The 17,696-nt window shown below is 44.7% G+C and overlaps 1 protein-coding gene across 1 annotated transcript in view; it reads left to right on the plus strand.

Moving 5' to 3' along the window:
• The first annotated feature begins 370 nt into the window (after positions 1-370).
• LOC126272234 (peptidylglycine alpha-hydroxylating monooxygenase) overlaps positions 371-17,696 on the plus strand; it is a 207,806-nt gene continuing 190,480 nt past the window's right edge. Inside the window, exon 1 of the mRNA XM_049974936.1 lies at positions 371-984. Within this exon, the coding sequence (XP_049830893.1) occupies positions 769-984 (216 nt within the window). The 5' untranslated portion in view covers positions 371-768. The remainder of the gene's footprint in view (positions 985-17,696) is intronic.

Here is a 17,696-nt window from a genome sequence, read left to right on the forward strand (position 1 = left end):
AAATGCGGTTTCACGAAGGTAGGGTAGCATACGTAATATTCTTGTTTCCAGTGCAGAAAATTCATCAATCCACCTGCCCAAAATTCAAGGAGCGATTTATTACTAAATTGTATTTTGATTTCCTCATTTGCCATGAACTCCATGAAAACTACTACTTCGGCAGTACATCTACATCTACATGATTACTCTGCAATTCACATTTAAGTGCTTGGCAGAGGGCTCGTAGAACCACAATCATACTATCTCCCTACCATTCCACTCCCGAACAGCGCGCGGGAAAAACGAACACCTAAACCTTTCAGAGAACTTCGGAGTATTTTCGCGAGCTATCTGTAAGACAGACCTATAGAGAGCCATCAATTCTGGTTTTGTCAATGTAGTGGACCTTACTGCTATCGTATCAGAAAAAGCTTCGGGAGGATGGGTGCCGGGGAGGAGAGGAGAAAGAAAATTGTGACGAAAATTGGGTCGCGAATACTAAAAGGTTGAGAAACTGTGTTACGGCGAAGTTTCAGGCTGATATCTGTCGCCTGAAAACTGCCTTAGGTAACACGCTGTAATAAAACGTCGTTCAGCAGACACATGTGATAGATTCGATCGTCATCGCCAGGTGTTACGGTGGGCCGCATTTAATAATACCGTCATTATTACAGCGGTTGTCATCAGCGTCAGGTGCAATCAATACATCTTCGTGCGCGCCGCTCGCTGCCGTTTGCGCTGGTGCAAACGAAATCCGCTAGATGGCAGGACGGGCAAGTGGCCGCGGTGATGCCGCCAGCGTCGTTTCTTCAGTCGGCCGCTCAATGCGAAGCTGTGAAGTGGGAGACCGGGTGTAGGCGCTGTGAAGACGAGCGCAACATGTCGAAACGAGGGCTGCCTCTGGTCCTTGTGGCCTACCTACTTGGCGTTCTTACCACCAGACATGCTGCCGGCTATAAAGTCGAGAAGTATCCTCTCCTAATGCCGAACGTCTCGCCGAAAACGGTAAGTGTACACTACAGTGCTTGTGGTGGGGGAAGTCCGTTGACAGCTGTTTCCCACCTGCCAGGTGTTAAGAGGCGAAGTGGGAGAGTCTATTCGCTTGAGTGCTCTTTCCGGTATTCAGGAACTCAGTGCAGCTAATTGTTAAAATGCAGAATACCAGGAACGCTTACCATATGTCGCCATAACGAGGGTAACATTTCAGTTCACTCGCCCTTGTGTTTTTGAAGCGATACAGCAAATGACTGGAACTAAATCATACATTCGTCACTGCGCTTGCGGAACTCATGCAGATCATCTTTGCTGTTATTTCGTACGTGTTGACATTAAAGATTCAAGTGTGGAGCATTGGCGTTTGAGACTCATGTTGTTACTCCGCTTTCAAAGTTGAGAAATTGTTAGCTGGAATTTTCGAAATCTGCCACTTCCAAGAACCACTCGTCTCGTTGCAGGATTAGACTGCAAAGACCGTAGGAAGTTTACAGTGGTGTGCTTGCTGACAACGCTCCTATCTCTGCGCGCGGAACTGGAAGCCTTTCACTAATGACATAATTGCAACAGACTTCTGCTGTCGGCATAGAGAGTCTGTCTAACATTCAGCTAGATGTCTGAATGTGAGCGTGAACAAACAGTTCAAACCAGTTAATTCATCGGTCCGCGGAGTATAAACGAAGTTTATTTAACAGACCTTTTCTCGTGGCACAACTTATGTTCGGCCGCTAAATGTTCCCAACCACCAACTCGCCGTTAACTCATTTGTCGTCTTCAGTCTGGTAGTTGCTATCGCTTTGTGAGTGTAGAAAACTTCTTCGGGTGCGATGTTCACGTTTGACGCAGAAGTACGCACAGATGTAGATGTAGCTGTTGAAGAGTTAGATCAAAATGTTTTCTCCCAACTCCAGATGTATCAGATACCGAACTAGGTGGCCAGTGGTTAAGGCAGATGCGCTTATTTCATACCTCTCTTCGGCCATTCAGATTAGTTTTCGTTCTCTCTCGATATCAGTATGGGTGAACGGCGGGATGGTTCCTTTAAACAGGACCAAACCGTTTTCCCGCCCTATCCTTCAGCAGGAGAGGTTGTACTCCACTATGATAAACATGATGCTGAAAGGAGGCTGAACTGTGTATCTTCCTTCCCTTAACGATAGTAACTGCCGTCCTCGGTTTCTAGACGCCGACAAACAGCCCATTATTGTGTTTAGTCAGGTCATATAGACGAAGTCTCCATTGTACGACTTTGTCCTTTCAAAGTACCACTGTCCATATGGTACCCCTGCAGCTACTACTGAAAGCGAATTCCGAGCAACATACATTCTTGAGACATTTGCAGGAGTCAACGGTAACTTCCAAAGACCAAAGTTTACAATAACATGTGTTTCCATAATTTGATACTCAAGCACAGCTTCCAACATATGGTAGTAGAGCAGACTAAGATTCCTGTACTATTTCACGAAGCACAGTTCAATGAAAAAGTGAAATGTATATTTTGATCACCGATTTAGTATAAATCACAATTTTGCTACAGATTCGAACAATATTGCCACGCACTGGACGATCCCAGGTAATAGAGGCCTCTAGAACTCCCAGCTGGCATTATTCAGGTGCAGAGGTCTTCGCTAGTGGAGGAAGCCGCCTAGGGTGCATATTATTCATCTTCAAAAAAATTTCTGCATAGCAACTTTGATTGCTGTTGAAACTCAGTTTTGTGTTAATTTGCATGTAGACTAATCATATGTTACTTAGTTTTTGCGTATCGGTGTCCATTTCAAACTGCTGTTTTCGTACCTATGAAAGGCATTCTTAGTCGCTTTACGAACCGGAGAGACTGAGGATATGGAGCTGCTGTTTCTTCTCGGCACCCATATGAATTGCGGCGCACATGTTCTGTGTTAAGGGAACTTGCAAAACAGGGGAAGCGCTTTACCATCTGAGCTATCCGAGCACAACTGACGGAACTGTTGGAAGCTCAATCTACCAATAATCTACATCTACATATATACTCCGCTAGCCACCAAGCGGTGTGTGGCAGAGGGAACAATTCGCGCCAAAGTCATATCCCCCCCCCCGCCCTCTGATCCACTCGCGGATTCCGCGAGGTAAAAACGACTGTCTGAACGCCTTAGTATGAGATCTAATTTCCCTTATCTTTGCATAGTGATCATCGCGCGATTTGAAACTTGGTGGTCATCCTCGGCGAAGATCGCAATTCGGAATTTAGTGAGCAGTGAGCAGCCCCTTCCGTTTAGCGCGCCGTCTATATGCAAGTGTGTCCCACTTCAAACTTTCTATGAGCTTTGTAACGCTCTCGTGATGGCTAAATGTACCAGTCACGAATCTTGCCGCTCTTCTTTGGACCTTCTCAATCTCTTGAATCAGACCCAACTGGTAAGGATCCATACAGACGGACAGTACTCTAAGACTGGACCAACTAAAGTATTGTAATACTCACCATATTTTCCAAACTGCACAAATGCTGTTGGATGGCACACCAGGCAAAAGAAACCGCCCAGAGAAAGTTTTGCACCACGTACATGAACTACATACTTTGCGCGTTTTTATAAATCTTTTTCAGGACACATTTCACTACAACAAATCAGTATATAGGGTTACCTGTGGAGTTCAGGGAAAAGTAAATCTGCTTTCTCAGTGTGAATCGGTACAGCTTGCTGTGTCCCAGGGCGTGAACGAGATACTGCGGCTTGAGTACGCTGGTCGATCTATTAACATGCCTGGAAGGGTAATTCAAAGCTTGGACCTTGCACGTATTGTCACTTTGTGGCGACCAGGACTGTCATGACGGGAAGCTGCCTGCCTGCCTGCCGAACTGTCTTATTTGCAAACAGTCTGCAGCTATCTTGAGCCTCGTAGCAGTCACCTATGGTCAACACCAACTGTCGGCCGCTAACTACGAATTATGGCCCCTAGGTTCCCCGGGTAGAATTCCACAGAACTGTGTCTTTACTTCCAGGTGGCAAGTGAGACGACTGCATCGAACTCCACAGTGTTGTTGTTGTTGTTGTTGTCTTCAGTCCTGAGACTGGTTTGATGCAGCTCTCCATGCTACTCTATCCTGCGCAAGCTGCTTCATCTCCCAGTACCTACTGCAACCTACATCCTTCTGAATCTGCTTAGTGTACTCATCTCTCGGTCTCCCTCTACGATTTTTACCCTCCACGCTGCCCTCCAATGCTAAATTTGTGATCCCTTGATGCCTCAAAACATGTCCTACCAACCGATCCCTTCTTCTAGTCAAGTTGTGCCACAAACTTCTCTTCTCCCCAATCCTATTCAATACCTCCTCATTAGATACGTGATCTATCCACCTTATCTTCAGTATTCTTCTGTAGCACCACATTTCGAAAGCTTCTATTCTCTTCTTGTCCAAACTAGTTATCGTCCATGTTTCACTTCCATACATGGCTACACTCCAAACAAATACTTTCAGAAACGACTTCCTGATACATAAATCTATATTCGATGTTAACAAATTTCTCTTCTTCAGAAACGCTTTCCTTGCCATTGCCAGTCTACATTTTATATCCTCTCTACTTCGACCATCATCAGTTATTTTACTTCCTAAATAGCAAAACTCCTTTACTACTTTAAGTGTCTCATTTCCTAATCTAATTCCCTCAGCATCACCCGATTTAATTTGACTACATTCCATTATCCTCGTTTTGCTTTTGTTAATGTTCATCTTATATCCTCCTTTCAAGACACTGTCCATTCCGTTCAACTGCTCTTCCAAGTCCTTTGCCGTCTCTGACAGAATTACAATGTCATCGGCGAACCTCAAAGTTTTTACTTCGTCTCCATGAATTTTAATACCTACTCCAAATTTTTCTTTTGTTTCCTTTACTGCTTGCTCAATATACAGATTGAATAACATCGGGGAGAGGCTACAACCCTGTCTCACTCCTTTCCCAACCACTGCTTCCCTTTCATGCCCCTCGACTCTTATTACTGCCATCTGGTTTCTGTAGAAATTATAAATAGCCTTTCGCTTCCTGTATTTTACCCCTGCCACCTTTAGAATTTGAAAAAGAGTATTCCAGTCAACATTGTCAAAAGCTTTCTCTAAGTCTACAAATGCTAGAAACGTAGGTTTGCCTTTTCTTAATCTTTCTTCTAAGATAAGTCGTAAGGTCAGTATTGCCTCACGTGTTCCAACATTTCGACGGAATCCAAACTGATCCTCCCCGAGGTCTGCATCTACCAGTTTTTCCATTCGTCTGTAAAGAATTCGCGTTAGTATTTTGCAGCCGTGGCTTATTAAACTGATAGTTCGGTAATTTTCACATCTGTCAGCACCTGCTTTCTTTGGGATTGGAATTATTATATTCTTCTTGAAGTCTGAGGGTATTTCGCCTGTCTCATACATCTTGCTCACCAGCTGGTAGAGTTTTGTCATGACTGGCTCTCCCAAGGCCGTCAGTAGTTCTAATGGAATGTTGTCTACTCCGGGGGCCTTGTTTCGACTCAGGTCTTTCAGTGCTCTGTCAAACTCTTCACGCAGTATCGTATCTCCCATTTCGTCTTCATCTACATCCTCTTCTATTTCCATAATATTGTCCTCAAGTACATCGCCCTTGTATAAACCTTCTATATACTCCTTCCACCTTTCTGCCTTCCCTTCTTTGCTTAGAACTGGGCTGCCATCTGAGCTCTTGATATTCATACACGTGGTTCTCTTCTCTCCAAAGGTCTCTTTAATTTTCCTGTAGGCAGTATCTATCTTACCCCTAGTGAGATAAGCTTCTACATCCTTACATTTGTCCTCTAGCCATCCCTGTTTAGCCATTTTGCACTTCCTGTCGATCTCATTTTTCAGACGTTTGTATTCCTTTTTGCCTGCTTCATTTACTGCATTTTTATATTTTCTCCTTTCATCAATTAAATTCAATATTTCTTCTGTTACCCAAGGATTTCTAGCAGCCCTCGTCTTTGTACCTACTTTATCCTCTGCTGCCTTCACTACTTCATCCCTCAAAGCTAGCCATTCTTCTTCTACTGTATTTCTTTCCCCTATTCCTGTCAATTGTTCCCTTATGCTCTCTCTGAAACTCTGTACAACCTCTGGTTCTTTCAGTTTATCCAGGTCCCATCTCCTTAATTTCCCACATTTTTGCAGTTTCTTCAGTTTTAATCTACAGGTCATAACCAATAGATTGTGGTCAGAGTCCACATCTGCCCCTGGAAATGTCTTACAACTTAAAACCTGGTTCCTAAATCTCTGTCTTACCATTATATAATCTATCTGATACCTTTTAGTATCTCCAGGGTTCTTCCACGTATACAACCTTCTTTCATGATTCTTAAACCAAGTGTTAGCTATGATTAAGTTGTGCTCCGTGCAAAATTCTACTAGGCGGCTTCCTCTTTCATTTCTTAGCCCCAATCCATATTCACCTACTATGTTTCCTTCTCTCCCTTTTCCTACACTCGAATTCCAGTCACCCATTACTATTAAATTTTCGTCTCCCTTCACTATCTGAATAATTTCTTTTATTTCATCGTACATTTCTTCAATTTCTTCATCATCTGCAGAGCTAGTTGGCATATAAACTTGTACTATTGTAGTAGGTGTGGGCTTCGTATCTATCTTGGCCACAATAATGCGTTCACTATGCCGTTTGTAGTAGCTTACCCGCATTCCTATTTTCCTATTCATTATTAAACCTACTCCTGCATTACCCCTATTTGATTTTGTGTTTATAACCCTGTAGTCACCTGACCAGAAGTCTTGTTCCTCCTGCCACCGAACTTCACCAATTCCCACTATATCTAACTTTAACCTATCCATTTCCCTTTTTAAATTTTCTAACCTACCTGCCCGATTAAGGGATCTGACATTCCACGCTCCGATCCGTAGAACGCCAGTTTTCTTTCTCCTGATAACGACATCCTCCTGAGTAGTCCCCGCCCGGAGATCCGAATGGGGGACTATTTTACCTCCGGAATATTTTACCCAAGAGGATGCCATCATCATTTAATCATACAGTAAAGCTGCATGTCCTCGGGAAAAATTACGGCTGTAGTTTCCCCTTGCTTTCAGCCGTTCGCAGTACCAGCACAGCAAGGCCGTTTTGGTTAATATTGCAAGGCCAGATCAGTCAATCATCCAGACTGTTGCCCCTGCAACTACTGAAAAGGCTGCTGCCCCTCTTCAGGAACCACACGTTTGTCTGGCCTCTCAACAGATACCCCTCCGTTGTGGTTGCACCTACGGTACGGCCATCTGTATCGCTGAGGCACGCAAGCCTCCCCACCAACGGCAAGGTCCATGGTTCATGGGGGGAGGAACTCCACAGTACCCAACAATATCTACGCGATGCAAACGTGTTTGGCCCTCTACACACGCGCCAACCGACCGACAAACGGACGTCTGAAGGTGCTTTGGACAGCCGACCGACCAACTTCCGTTGTTGGTATGTCGGTCGGGTAGGCCCACTCAACAGTCCACCCACCAACTCCACCCGACCTCTGACCACACCTTACCCAACAAATTGAGCTGTGGGTAGCGCCTTCGTGCCAATCGCCTGATCAAAGTTCGTCTTATGTCAATGCGCGCAGGATGAAATGCCATTTTAAAATACATGACTGGAGACATTTATAGCCTGCTCTAGACGTAACGTTTTGTCGTCAGTCGTTCCGAAATCATCATGGAGGAAACACTGCTAGAGACGACAGCTGCACTGTGTGTTCTTAAACTGAACAAGAAGAGAAAGTCTGTGCTTCATTCACGATGGTCCTGAGGTTCGTTATTGAAGAAAGGGACATTCTCCCACGCGAATTTTCTCCGAGAACTACGGCAGTAACGAGAAAGCGCAATTACTTACGTATGGACACAGAAACATACTGTAAACCGTTACTGTGGGATCCTGCCCACTCGCGTAATATAGGGTGCCTAGGAAGCTGTTTTCTCGGATAGCTAGAAAACAAATCAAGCAAATCATATTAACGGAATTTATTATAGTAAATTGAATTCACAATGCCGGCCCCTGTGGCCGAGCGGTTCTAGGCGCTCACTTCAGAACCGCGCTGCTGCTATGGTCGCAGGTTCGAATCCTGCCTCGGGCATTGATGTGTGCGATGTCCATTGGTTTAGGTTTAAGTAGTTCTACGTCTAGGGGACTGATAATCTCAGATGTTAAATCCCATAGTGCTTACAAGGAAACCTCCCCATTGCACCCCCCTCAGATTTAGTTATAAGTTGTCACAGTGGATAGGCCTCGAAAAACTGAACACTATCAATCGATAAAGCAGTAAAAAGTTGTGTGGAACTATGAAAAAAATAAGCAAAATATACAAACTGAGCAGTCCATGTGCAAGATAAGCAACACCAAGGATAGTCTGAGCTCAGGAGCGCCGTGGTCCCGTGGTTAGCGTGAGGAGCTGCGGATCGAGAGACCCTTGGTTCAAGTCTTCCCTCGAGTGTAAAGTTTACTTTCTTTATTTTCGCAAAGTTATGATCTGTCCGTTCGTTTATTGACGTGTCTGTTCGCTGTAATAAGTTTAGTGTCTGTGTTTTGTGACCGCATCGCAAAACCGTGCGATTAATAGACGAAAGGAAGTGCCTCCTCAATGGGAACCGAAAACATTTGATTGCAAGGTCATAGGTCAACCGATTCCTCCACAGGAAAACATGTCTGATGTATTCTATACGACACTGGTGACGACATGTGCGTCACATGGCAGGAATATGTTGTCGACCCACGTAACTTGTACACTTGGCGAATGGGTAAAAAGAGTCTTCTACCTTGCCCGATTTAGGTTTTCTTGTGGATGTGATAATTATAAATAAAATCAAATAAATTAAACTTTCCACTCGAGGTAAGACTTGAACCAATGACCTCTCGCTCCGCCGCTCCTCACGCTAACCATGGGACTACAGCGCTCCTATGCTAAGATTGCCCTTGATGTTGCCTATCTTACACATGGACTACTCAGTTTGTATATTTTGCTTATTTTTCTCATAGTTCCTCACAACTTCTTCCTGTTTTCTCGACTGATCTTTGTTCAGTATTTCAAGGCCTATCCACTGTGCCAATTTATAACTAAATCTGAGGTGGATGCCATGGGGAGGTTCCCTCATTAGAGCCATTTGAATTGACAATACTTAACTTTGCCTTTTTACAAAGAGGAGTCGCAAGCAATTGGCGACAAGCAAATAATCGATGTCCTTCGATGCGTACAATTCCCATGCAAGCAATTAATACAGATCGCAAGTCACGTCTAAATCGTTTGGATCGCGGCTCGCCTTCTAGTGCGGCCGAGGTTAGCTGGACCGGCGGTTATGTTCTCTTCGTATAGGGACCACTCGTGTCGTGGTGTCGTCATAGTCAGCGTACTGTTGGCTGACGTCGTCTCACAGCCTTTCCTGCTGTTACGTTCTTAATCTTAGTGACGGCGCTTGGCGCGTGTCGTTCCGCCGGGACAAAGAAATGGTTCAGATGGGTCTAAGCACTATGGGACTTAACATCTGAGGTCATGAGTCCCCTAGAACTTAGAACTACTTAAACCTAACTAACCTAAGGACATCTCGCACATCCATGCCCGAGGCAGGATTCGAACCTGCGACCGTAGCAGCAGCACGGTTCCGGACTGAACCCCCTAGAACGCTCAGCCACAGCGGCCGGCTTACGCCGGAACAGTTAGCGCTTGTAACCCCAGAAACTGAAAAGGAAGACAGTGTCATGAGGGCGTCCATCAGCTCGCACGAGAGATCCACAACAACGCTTAGGTTTTTAGCGACTGGCAGGAACTACAAGCACCTGGAATTTACAACTATAATATCGAAAGTAGCTTTGAGCCGCATCATGCCGGAAGCCCATGAAGCTATACCTCTTGTCTAATGTACAATCAAGTATTCGATAACAGTATTCCAAAATTTAAAGACGTCTGTACTGCCATTCGACTTTCCCTTATGGTGAAACAAATCTATTGGTAAATTTATATCGCACTTTCGTGGTTGGTGATGCCAATTATATGTGTTCAGGAGTTCCAGTGGTACATTTCTTTCGGCCTTATCGTTGACACGTAGTAGACTGGCAGCGGAGCTAGGTTTGTGCGATAAGACTGACGTGCGTCTAAGTGCAGAGACTTGTCGGTAGTCTTCCACGTGTACGAAGCTCAGCCCATCAGTCTTTCAGACTTCATTCAGTTCATATAAGACCGTCAGACTTCCGTCCACACGTATCGTTTTATTTGACAAATCTGGCACCATCATGCAGGTCTAACGACAAAACGGGGAGCGTGGACCAGTCTTAAAGGTTGCAGATGTTTATGGGACGCGTCGTGCGAGGAGTATAGCACAGAGGTGAAAGAAACGAAGCAGATGGAGTAAAAGAGACATTTTTATGAAAAAATGTCCGTCGACAGTCCTTATTTCCGTTTTTGGGTTTTATTTCCGATACTTATCGGAAATAAAAGATAAAAATCGAAATAGACAGATTAGAAATCCTTCGTTACAGCAAAGACATAGGATTATACCGTTGCCATCGGTCTGTTGTAGAATTAAGGAACATATTTTATGCTCAAGTATTATGACGTTTTTGGAGAACAAAAACCTCTTCTATCAAAACAAACATGGATTACGCTAGCAGAGGTTTACAAAATTCGGCTTGCTCTGTTCCTCCATGAAATCCATAGCGCGGTAGGCGACGGCGCTTAGGTTGATGCCGTGGAATGCAGCAATGCATTTTACACCGTCCCGCATTGCCGTTTAGTGTAAAAATACGAGCATGCCGAGTACAGGACATGATTTGCAACTAGGTTCACTACTCCCCTTCAGGTAGAGTTCAACATGTGACTGAGAACGGAACAAAATTGAAGTGTGTAATTGCCTTCGTTTTCCAAGGAAGTGTGATAAGACTGTTACTCCTTAATATGTACACAGGGTGGTCCGTTGATCGTGAACGGACCAATACCTCACGAAATAAGCCTCAAACGAAAAAATTACAAGGAACGAAACTTGTCTAGCTTGAAGGGAGAAACCAGATGGCGCTAAGGTTTGACCGCTAGATGTCGCTGCCTTAGGTCAAACGGATATAAACTGCGTTTTTTAAAAATAGGAACCCCCATTTTTATTACATATTCGTGTAGTTCGTAAAGAAATATGAATGTTTTAGTTGGACCATTTTTTTCGCTTTGTGATGGCGCTGTAATAGTCACAAACATATAGCTCACAATTTTAGTCCAACAGTTGGTAACAGATAGGTTCTTGAAATTAAAATACAGAACGTAGGTACGTTTCGCGCATTTTATTTCGGTTGTTCCAATGTGATACATGTACCTTTGTAAACTTATCATTTCTGAGAACGCATGCTGTTACAGCGTGATTACCTGTAAATAGCACATTAATGCAATAAATGCTCAAAATGATGTCCGTCAACCTCAAAGCATTTGGCAATACGAGTAACAACATTCCTCTCAACATTAGTTCGCCTTCCGTAATGTTCGCACATGCATTGACAATGCGCTCATGCATATTGTCAGGTGTTCTCGGTGGATCACGATAGCAAATATCCTTCAACTTTCCCCACAGAAAGAAATCCGGGGACGTCAGGTCCGGTGAACGTGCGGGCCATGATATGGTACTTCGACGGCCAATCCACCTCTCATGAAATATGCAATTCAATACCACTTCAACCGCACGCGCGCTATGTGCCGGACAAAATGAGCACTATGCGACAACACCGGAGGTCATCACTCCCCTAAAACTTAGAACTACTTAAACCTAACTAACCTAAGGACATCGCACACATCCATGCCCGAGGCAGGATTCGAACCTGCGACCGTAGCAGTCGCACGGTTCCGGACTGAAGCGCCTAGAACCGCATAGCCACACGGGGCTGGCATGTGCCGGACATCCATCATGTTGGAAGTACATCGCCATTCTGTCATGCAGTGAAACATCTTGTAGTAACATCGGTAGATCATTACGTAGGAAATCAGCATATATTGCCATTGCACCATTTAGATTCCCATCGATAAAATGGGGGCCAATTATCCTTCCTCCCATAATTTCGCACCATACATTAACTCGCCAAGGTCGCTGATGTTCCACTTGTCGCAGACATCGTGTATTTTCCGTTGCTCAATAGTGCATATTATGCCGGTTTACGTTACCACTGTTGGTGAATGACGCTTCGTTGCTAAATAGAACGCGTGCAAAAAAAAAATCTATCATCGTCCCGTAATTTCTCTTGTGCCCAGTGGCAGTACTGTACACGACGTTCAAAGTATTCGCCATTCAATTCCTGATGAATAGAAATATGGTACGGGTGCAATCGATGTTGATGTAGAATTCTCAACACCGACGTTTTAGAGATTCCCGATTCTCGCTCAATTTGTCCGCTACTGATGTGCGGATTAGCCGCGACAGCAGCTAAAACACCTACTTGGGCATCATCATTTGTTGCAGGTCGTGGTTGACGTTTCACATGTGGCTGAACACTTCCTGTTTCCTTAAATAACGTAACTATCCGGCGAACGGTCCGGACACTTGGATGATGTCGTCCAGGATACCGAGCAGCATACATAGCACACGCTCGTTGGGTATTTTGATCACAATAGCCATACATCAACACGATATCGACCTTTTCCTGCAATTGGTAAACGGTCCATTTTAACACGAGTAATGTATCACGGAGCAAATACCGCCCGCACTGGCGGAATGTTACGTGATACCACGTACTTATACGTTTGTGACTATTACAGCGCCATCTACCACAAAGCGAAAAAAGTGGTCCAACTAAAACATACATATTTATTTACGTACTACACGAATATGGAATAAAAATGGGGATTCCTATATTTTTAAAAATGCAGTTGATATCCGTTTGTTTGACCTATGGCAGCGCCATCTAGTGATCCAACCATAGCGACATCTGGTTTCCCCCTTCAAGTTAGACGAGTTTCGTTCTTTGTAGTTTTTTCGTTTGACGCTTATTTCGTGAGATATTTGGCCCAGTCACTACCAATGGACCACCGTGTATAAATGATATATTAGAAATCGTTGAAAATTCTTTAAGACTGTAAGAAATCTGCGACGAGAGAAGACAGTATCGATTTTTAAAATTACCTACAGAGGACTGATGAATACTGCAGGGACGGGCATTCGATCTTGAACGTAAATAAATGTAACATACTGCACATACATAGAGGAAATCCACTACTGCGTAACAACGGTATTGATGACAAATTGCTTCTAACGGTATCTACCGTAAAATATCGAGGGGTAACTATCCAGAGCGACCCTAAGCCGAATGGCCACATTAAGACAAATAGCAGGAAAAGCGGATGCCAGACTGTGATTCATAGGTAGAATGTTAAGCAAATGTACCTCACCCCCAACGAAGTGCCGGCCGCAGTGGTCGAGCGGTTCTAGGCGCTTCAGCCTGGAACCGTGCGACCGCTACGGTCGCAGGTTCGAAGCCTGCCTCGGGCATGGATGTGTGTGATGTCCTTAGGTTAGTTGGGTTTAAGTAGTTCTAAGTTCTAGGGGACTGGTGACCTCAGATGTTAAGCCCCATTGTGCTCAGAGCCATTTGAACCAACCCAAGTAGGTGGCTTACAAGGCGCTTGTTCGAACGATTCTCGATTATTGTTAATCTATATGGGGTCCTTACCACGTAGGACGGACAGAAGAAGTGAAGGCTCAATGGTACGTTTCGCCACGTGCCGTTTAGTCGGCGCGAGAGCGTTACAGAGATGATCAACAAAATCCAGTTGCAAACGCTACAAGAGGCGCTGTGGATTACAGGGAAATCTCCTATTCAGATTTCGAGAAAATACTTTCCGGGAAGTGGCAGCCAACTGATTATTTCCTCCCACATACATTGCGGAATGGCCCCAACGAGAAAATTCGAGAAATTTGAACTAATATCGAAGCTTACCATCTATCATTCTTTCCATGTGCTCTCTGCGAGTGGAACATGGAAGGGGGGATCAGTCAGTGGTGCCATAAATACCCTCGAGCACACGGCGCCTGGTGGCTTGTAGAATATTGATGTAGATGCTAAATTATTTAGCGCGCGGAACTTGTAATGACCCTTCGAGCCAGGCTGACAATCTAAACAGCGTACACAAGCCACGCCCACGCTGTCCTTTAAAATTTGGAACACCGAGAAAACATGTTTTACCTGCGGTGAAACAGCACCAGAGAAAGACGTCATGCATCTCATGAGGTTAGCGGAAAAAGTTGTGAGCCGTATGTAAAGGAGTTCAGTTAAACGTACACTGTCACAGAGCGACCTTTTCGTTATGGAATCAGTAGCCAGGTTGGGATGAGAGATTTCTCTGCCACCTTTTCTGGATTTCAAGACCAGCAAAGTATAACTGAAAGTTTGGCGAAATAAGTGAGGAACTATAGCAGATGCATAATATTTTTTTATAGGTCGTCTGCAGTAGCATAATCTCTTCTGACTTTCAGACAGGAGCTATTTTAAAGAAGCGCAAGCATGAACTGCAAATGAAGGAAAGCCGGTTGAAATGAGTGTTTCGCATGATTCTTCCTGTGTGCCATCTGAAAGACGGTATCGCCTTCTTATCATGCTGCTGATGTATTTCGCTGGAATCGTACCTTCGTGCTCTTAATTTTCGACAGGATAGCGGTTTAATATACCGGGTAGTTATACACTACTGGCCATTAAAATTGCTACACCACGAAGATGACGTGCTACAGACGCGAAATTTAATAGGCAGGAAGTAGATGCTGTGATATGCAAATGGTTAGCTTTTCAGAGCATCCACACAACGTTGGCACCAGTGGCGTCACCTACAACGTGCTGACATGAGGAAAGTTTCCAATCGATTTCTCATACACAAACAGCAGTTGACCGGCTTTGCCAGGTAAAACGTTGTTGTGATGCCTCGTGTAAGGAGGAGGAATGCGTACCATCACGTTTCCGACTTTGATAAAGGTCGGATTGTAGCCTATCGCGATTGCGGTTTATCGTATCGCAACATTGCTGCTCGCGTTGGTCGAGATCCGATGACTGTTAGCAGAATATGGAATCGGTGGGTTCAGGAGGGTTATTTCGGAACGCCGTGCTGGATCCCAACGGCCTCGTATCACTAGCAGTCGAGATGACAGGCATCTTATCCGCATGGCTGTAACGGATCGTGCAGCAACGTCTCGATCCCTGAGTCAAGAGATGGGGACGTTTGCAAGACAACAACCATCTGCACGAACAGTTCGACGACGTTTGCAGCAGCATGGACTATCAGCTCGGAGACCATGGCTGCAGTGAACCTTGACTCTGCATCACAGACAGGAGCGCTGCGATGGTGTACTCAGCGACGAACCTGGGTGCACGAATGGCAAAACGTCATTTTTTCGGATGAATCCAGGTTCTGTTTACAGCATCATAATAGTCACATCCGTGTTTGGCGACATCGCGGTGAACGCACATTGGAAGCGTGTATTCATCATCGCCATATCGGCGTATCACTCGCCGTGATGGTATGGGGTGCCATTGGTTACACGTCTCGGTGACCTCTTGTTCGCATTGACGGCACTTTGAACAGTGACGTTACATTTCAGATGTGTTGCGATCCGTGGCTCTACCCTTCATTCGATCCCTGCGAAACCTTACATTTCAGGACGATAATGCATGACCACATGTTGCAAGTCCTGTACGGGCCTTTCTGGATACAGAAAATGTTCGACTGCTGCCCTAGCCAGGACATTCTCCAGATCTGTCACCAACTGAAAACGTCTCGTCAATGGTGGCCGAGCAACTGGCTCGTCACAATACGCCAGTCACAACTCTTGATGAACTGTGGAATCGTGTTGAAGCTGCATGGGCAGTCATCCAAGCTCTGTTTGACTCAATGCCCAGGCGTATCAAGGCCATTATTACAGCCAGAGGTGGTTGTTCTGGGTACTGATTTCTCAGGATCTATGCACCCAAATTGCGTGAAAATGTAATCACATGTCAGTTCTAGTATAATATATTTGTCCAATGAATATCCGTTTATCATCTGCATTTCTTCTTGGTGTAGCTATTTTAATGGCCAGTAGTGTAGTTAAACATTCCATATTTCAGGGCTTCCCAACCTTTCCAGCTGGCGGACCCCTTCTTCAGTCGAAAATTCATGGCGGATCCCTAGTCAGTCAAGAGCACAGTAACTTTATATTTCAGTGCGAAACTCATGGGAACTGAAAGCTTCTTAATGCAAGTGCCTATTCCCAATGACCCTCCGCCCGAAGTATCAATAGTCTTTGGTTTAGAGATGAATGAAAACAACTTGAAATTAACGATCAAATTATGAGATTTTCTGCAATGGTATGAGCTTTGCCTGTTTTTGTCACTTAATTGTTTTTGCATGAGTTTTCATGCAATGCTGAGAATCAGCTAGTTCAGCACTCTCCCTTTTGAAGAAATCGATGTCTTTAGCCTAGAAATCCGGGTGAGTACCTTCAAAATGACGGCGCAATTTAACTGGAACCATTGAACTGCTCGGAAGGACTCGCGCACAAATTACGCACTGAGCTTTACCCTCCTTTGTCTCTATAAAGCCCATTTCTAAATAGCTTTCGTTGTATTTACGCTTTCTTGTTATCCCACTTCCACAGGATATTGCAACCAATGGAGTACTTGCAGCGTTTTCACATAACAAATGCGGCTGTGGAGCTTCTTGTGATTGTTCTTCCTTCGGTCGTCCTCCCTCCCTCATTCATTTCAACTGGAAACTTCCATTGTTCTGAAGGCAATGGAGAAACTGCACCCTTCTTGAATGATCCTGACATCGCCACCGATCCATGTTAGAAGTAATAAACTTGTCAGAAATCGACTTATGAAATAGGTAGTGCACTGACAAAGAAAGTTTAACGTTTAATGATGCCTGGGGCTGCATACGTGCCAGCGAGCGCTGTGATTGGTCGACAAAGCTCGCTCCGCGCATGCGTTAAAAGGTTTCAGCGCATCTAGCGCCGTGAAAACGACCCCCGTATTGTTGCGAAACAGTCGATCAGAGAAGCCGCATTCTCCGGCACTAAACTGTGCGTGCGTTCTCACTTAGGAACCGCAGACGCTGCTTGGGAATAAGACCTGAAGTAAAAGTACACATGTTTTTCAAACACAAAAAATGGTGATGAATTTGATTTTCACATTGTTACTCAATAATTTTACTCATTATTTTACACGATTTGGTGAAAGGTGGCAGCGGACCCCCTAGAAAGAACCGGCGGACCCCTAAGGGATCCGCGGACCACACGTTGGGAAGCCCTGCCCTATTTAATACATTGCAACACATAAATTAATCACCGCACGAGGACCAAACTTGTTAGCATTAATGTCAAGGACAAGGGGAAGAGAAATAATGCAGAATCAATTCAATTGAACCAATTTTAATGTGCTGCTACAGTACATCATACCATTACATACCGGAACCATTCCTGCTACAAAAGGGACTCAATAATGCGCTCATCAGTGTCCAGAAGAGTCTGAAAGCGCAGGATTGCATTCTGTACAGCAGAACGAAGCATGTCCGTAGGTATCCTGGTTACCTCTCTCGATATGCTGCGCTTCAGATTAGCACACGTGTGAATGTTCCCCTGGTAAACCCCGTCCTTCAGGTAGCCCCACAACCAGAAATGACAGCGTGTGAGATCAGGTAATGATACTGGCGAAAGAATTTGGAAACGATAGGCTGATAATTCAGAGGAACTTCACAAGCGATGTGCGATGGGGCCCCATCTTACA

Source organism: Schistocerca gregaria, chromosome 5 (genome assembly GCF_023897955.1).
Source record: "Schistocerca gregaria isolate iqSchGreg1 chromosome 5, iqSchGreg1.2, whole genome shotgun sequence".
Lineage (NCBI taxonomy): Eukaryota > Metazoa > Arthropoda > Insecta > Orthoptera > Acrididae > Schistocerca > Schistocerca gregaria.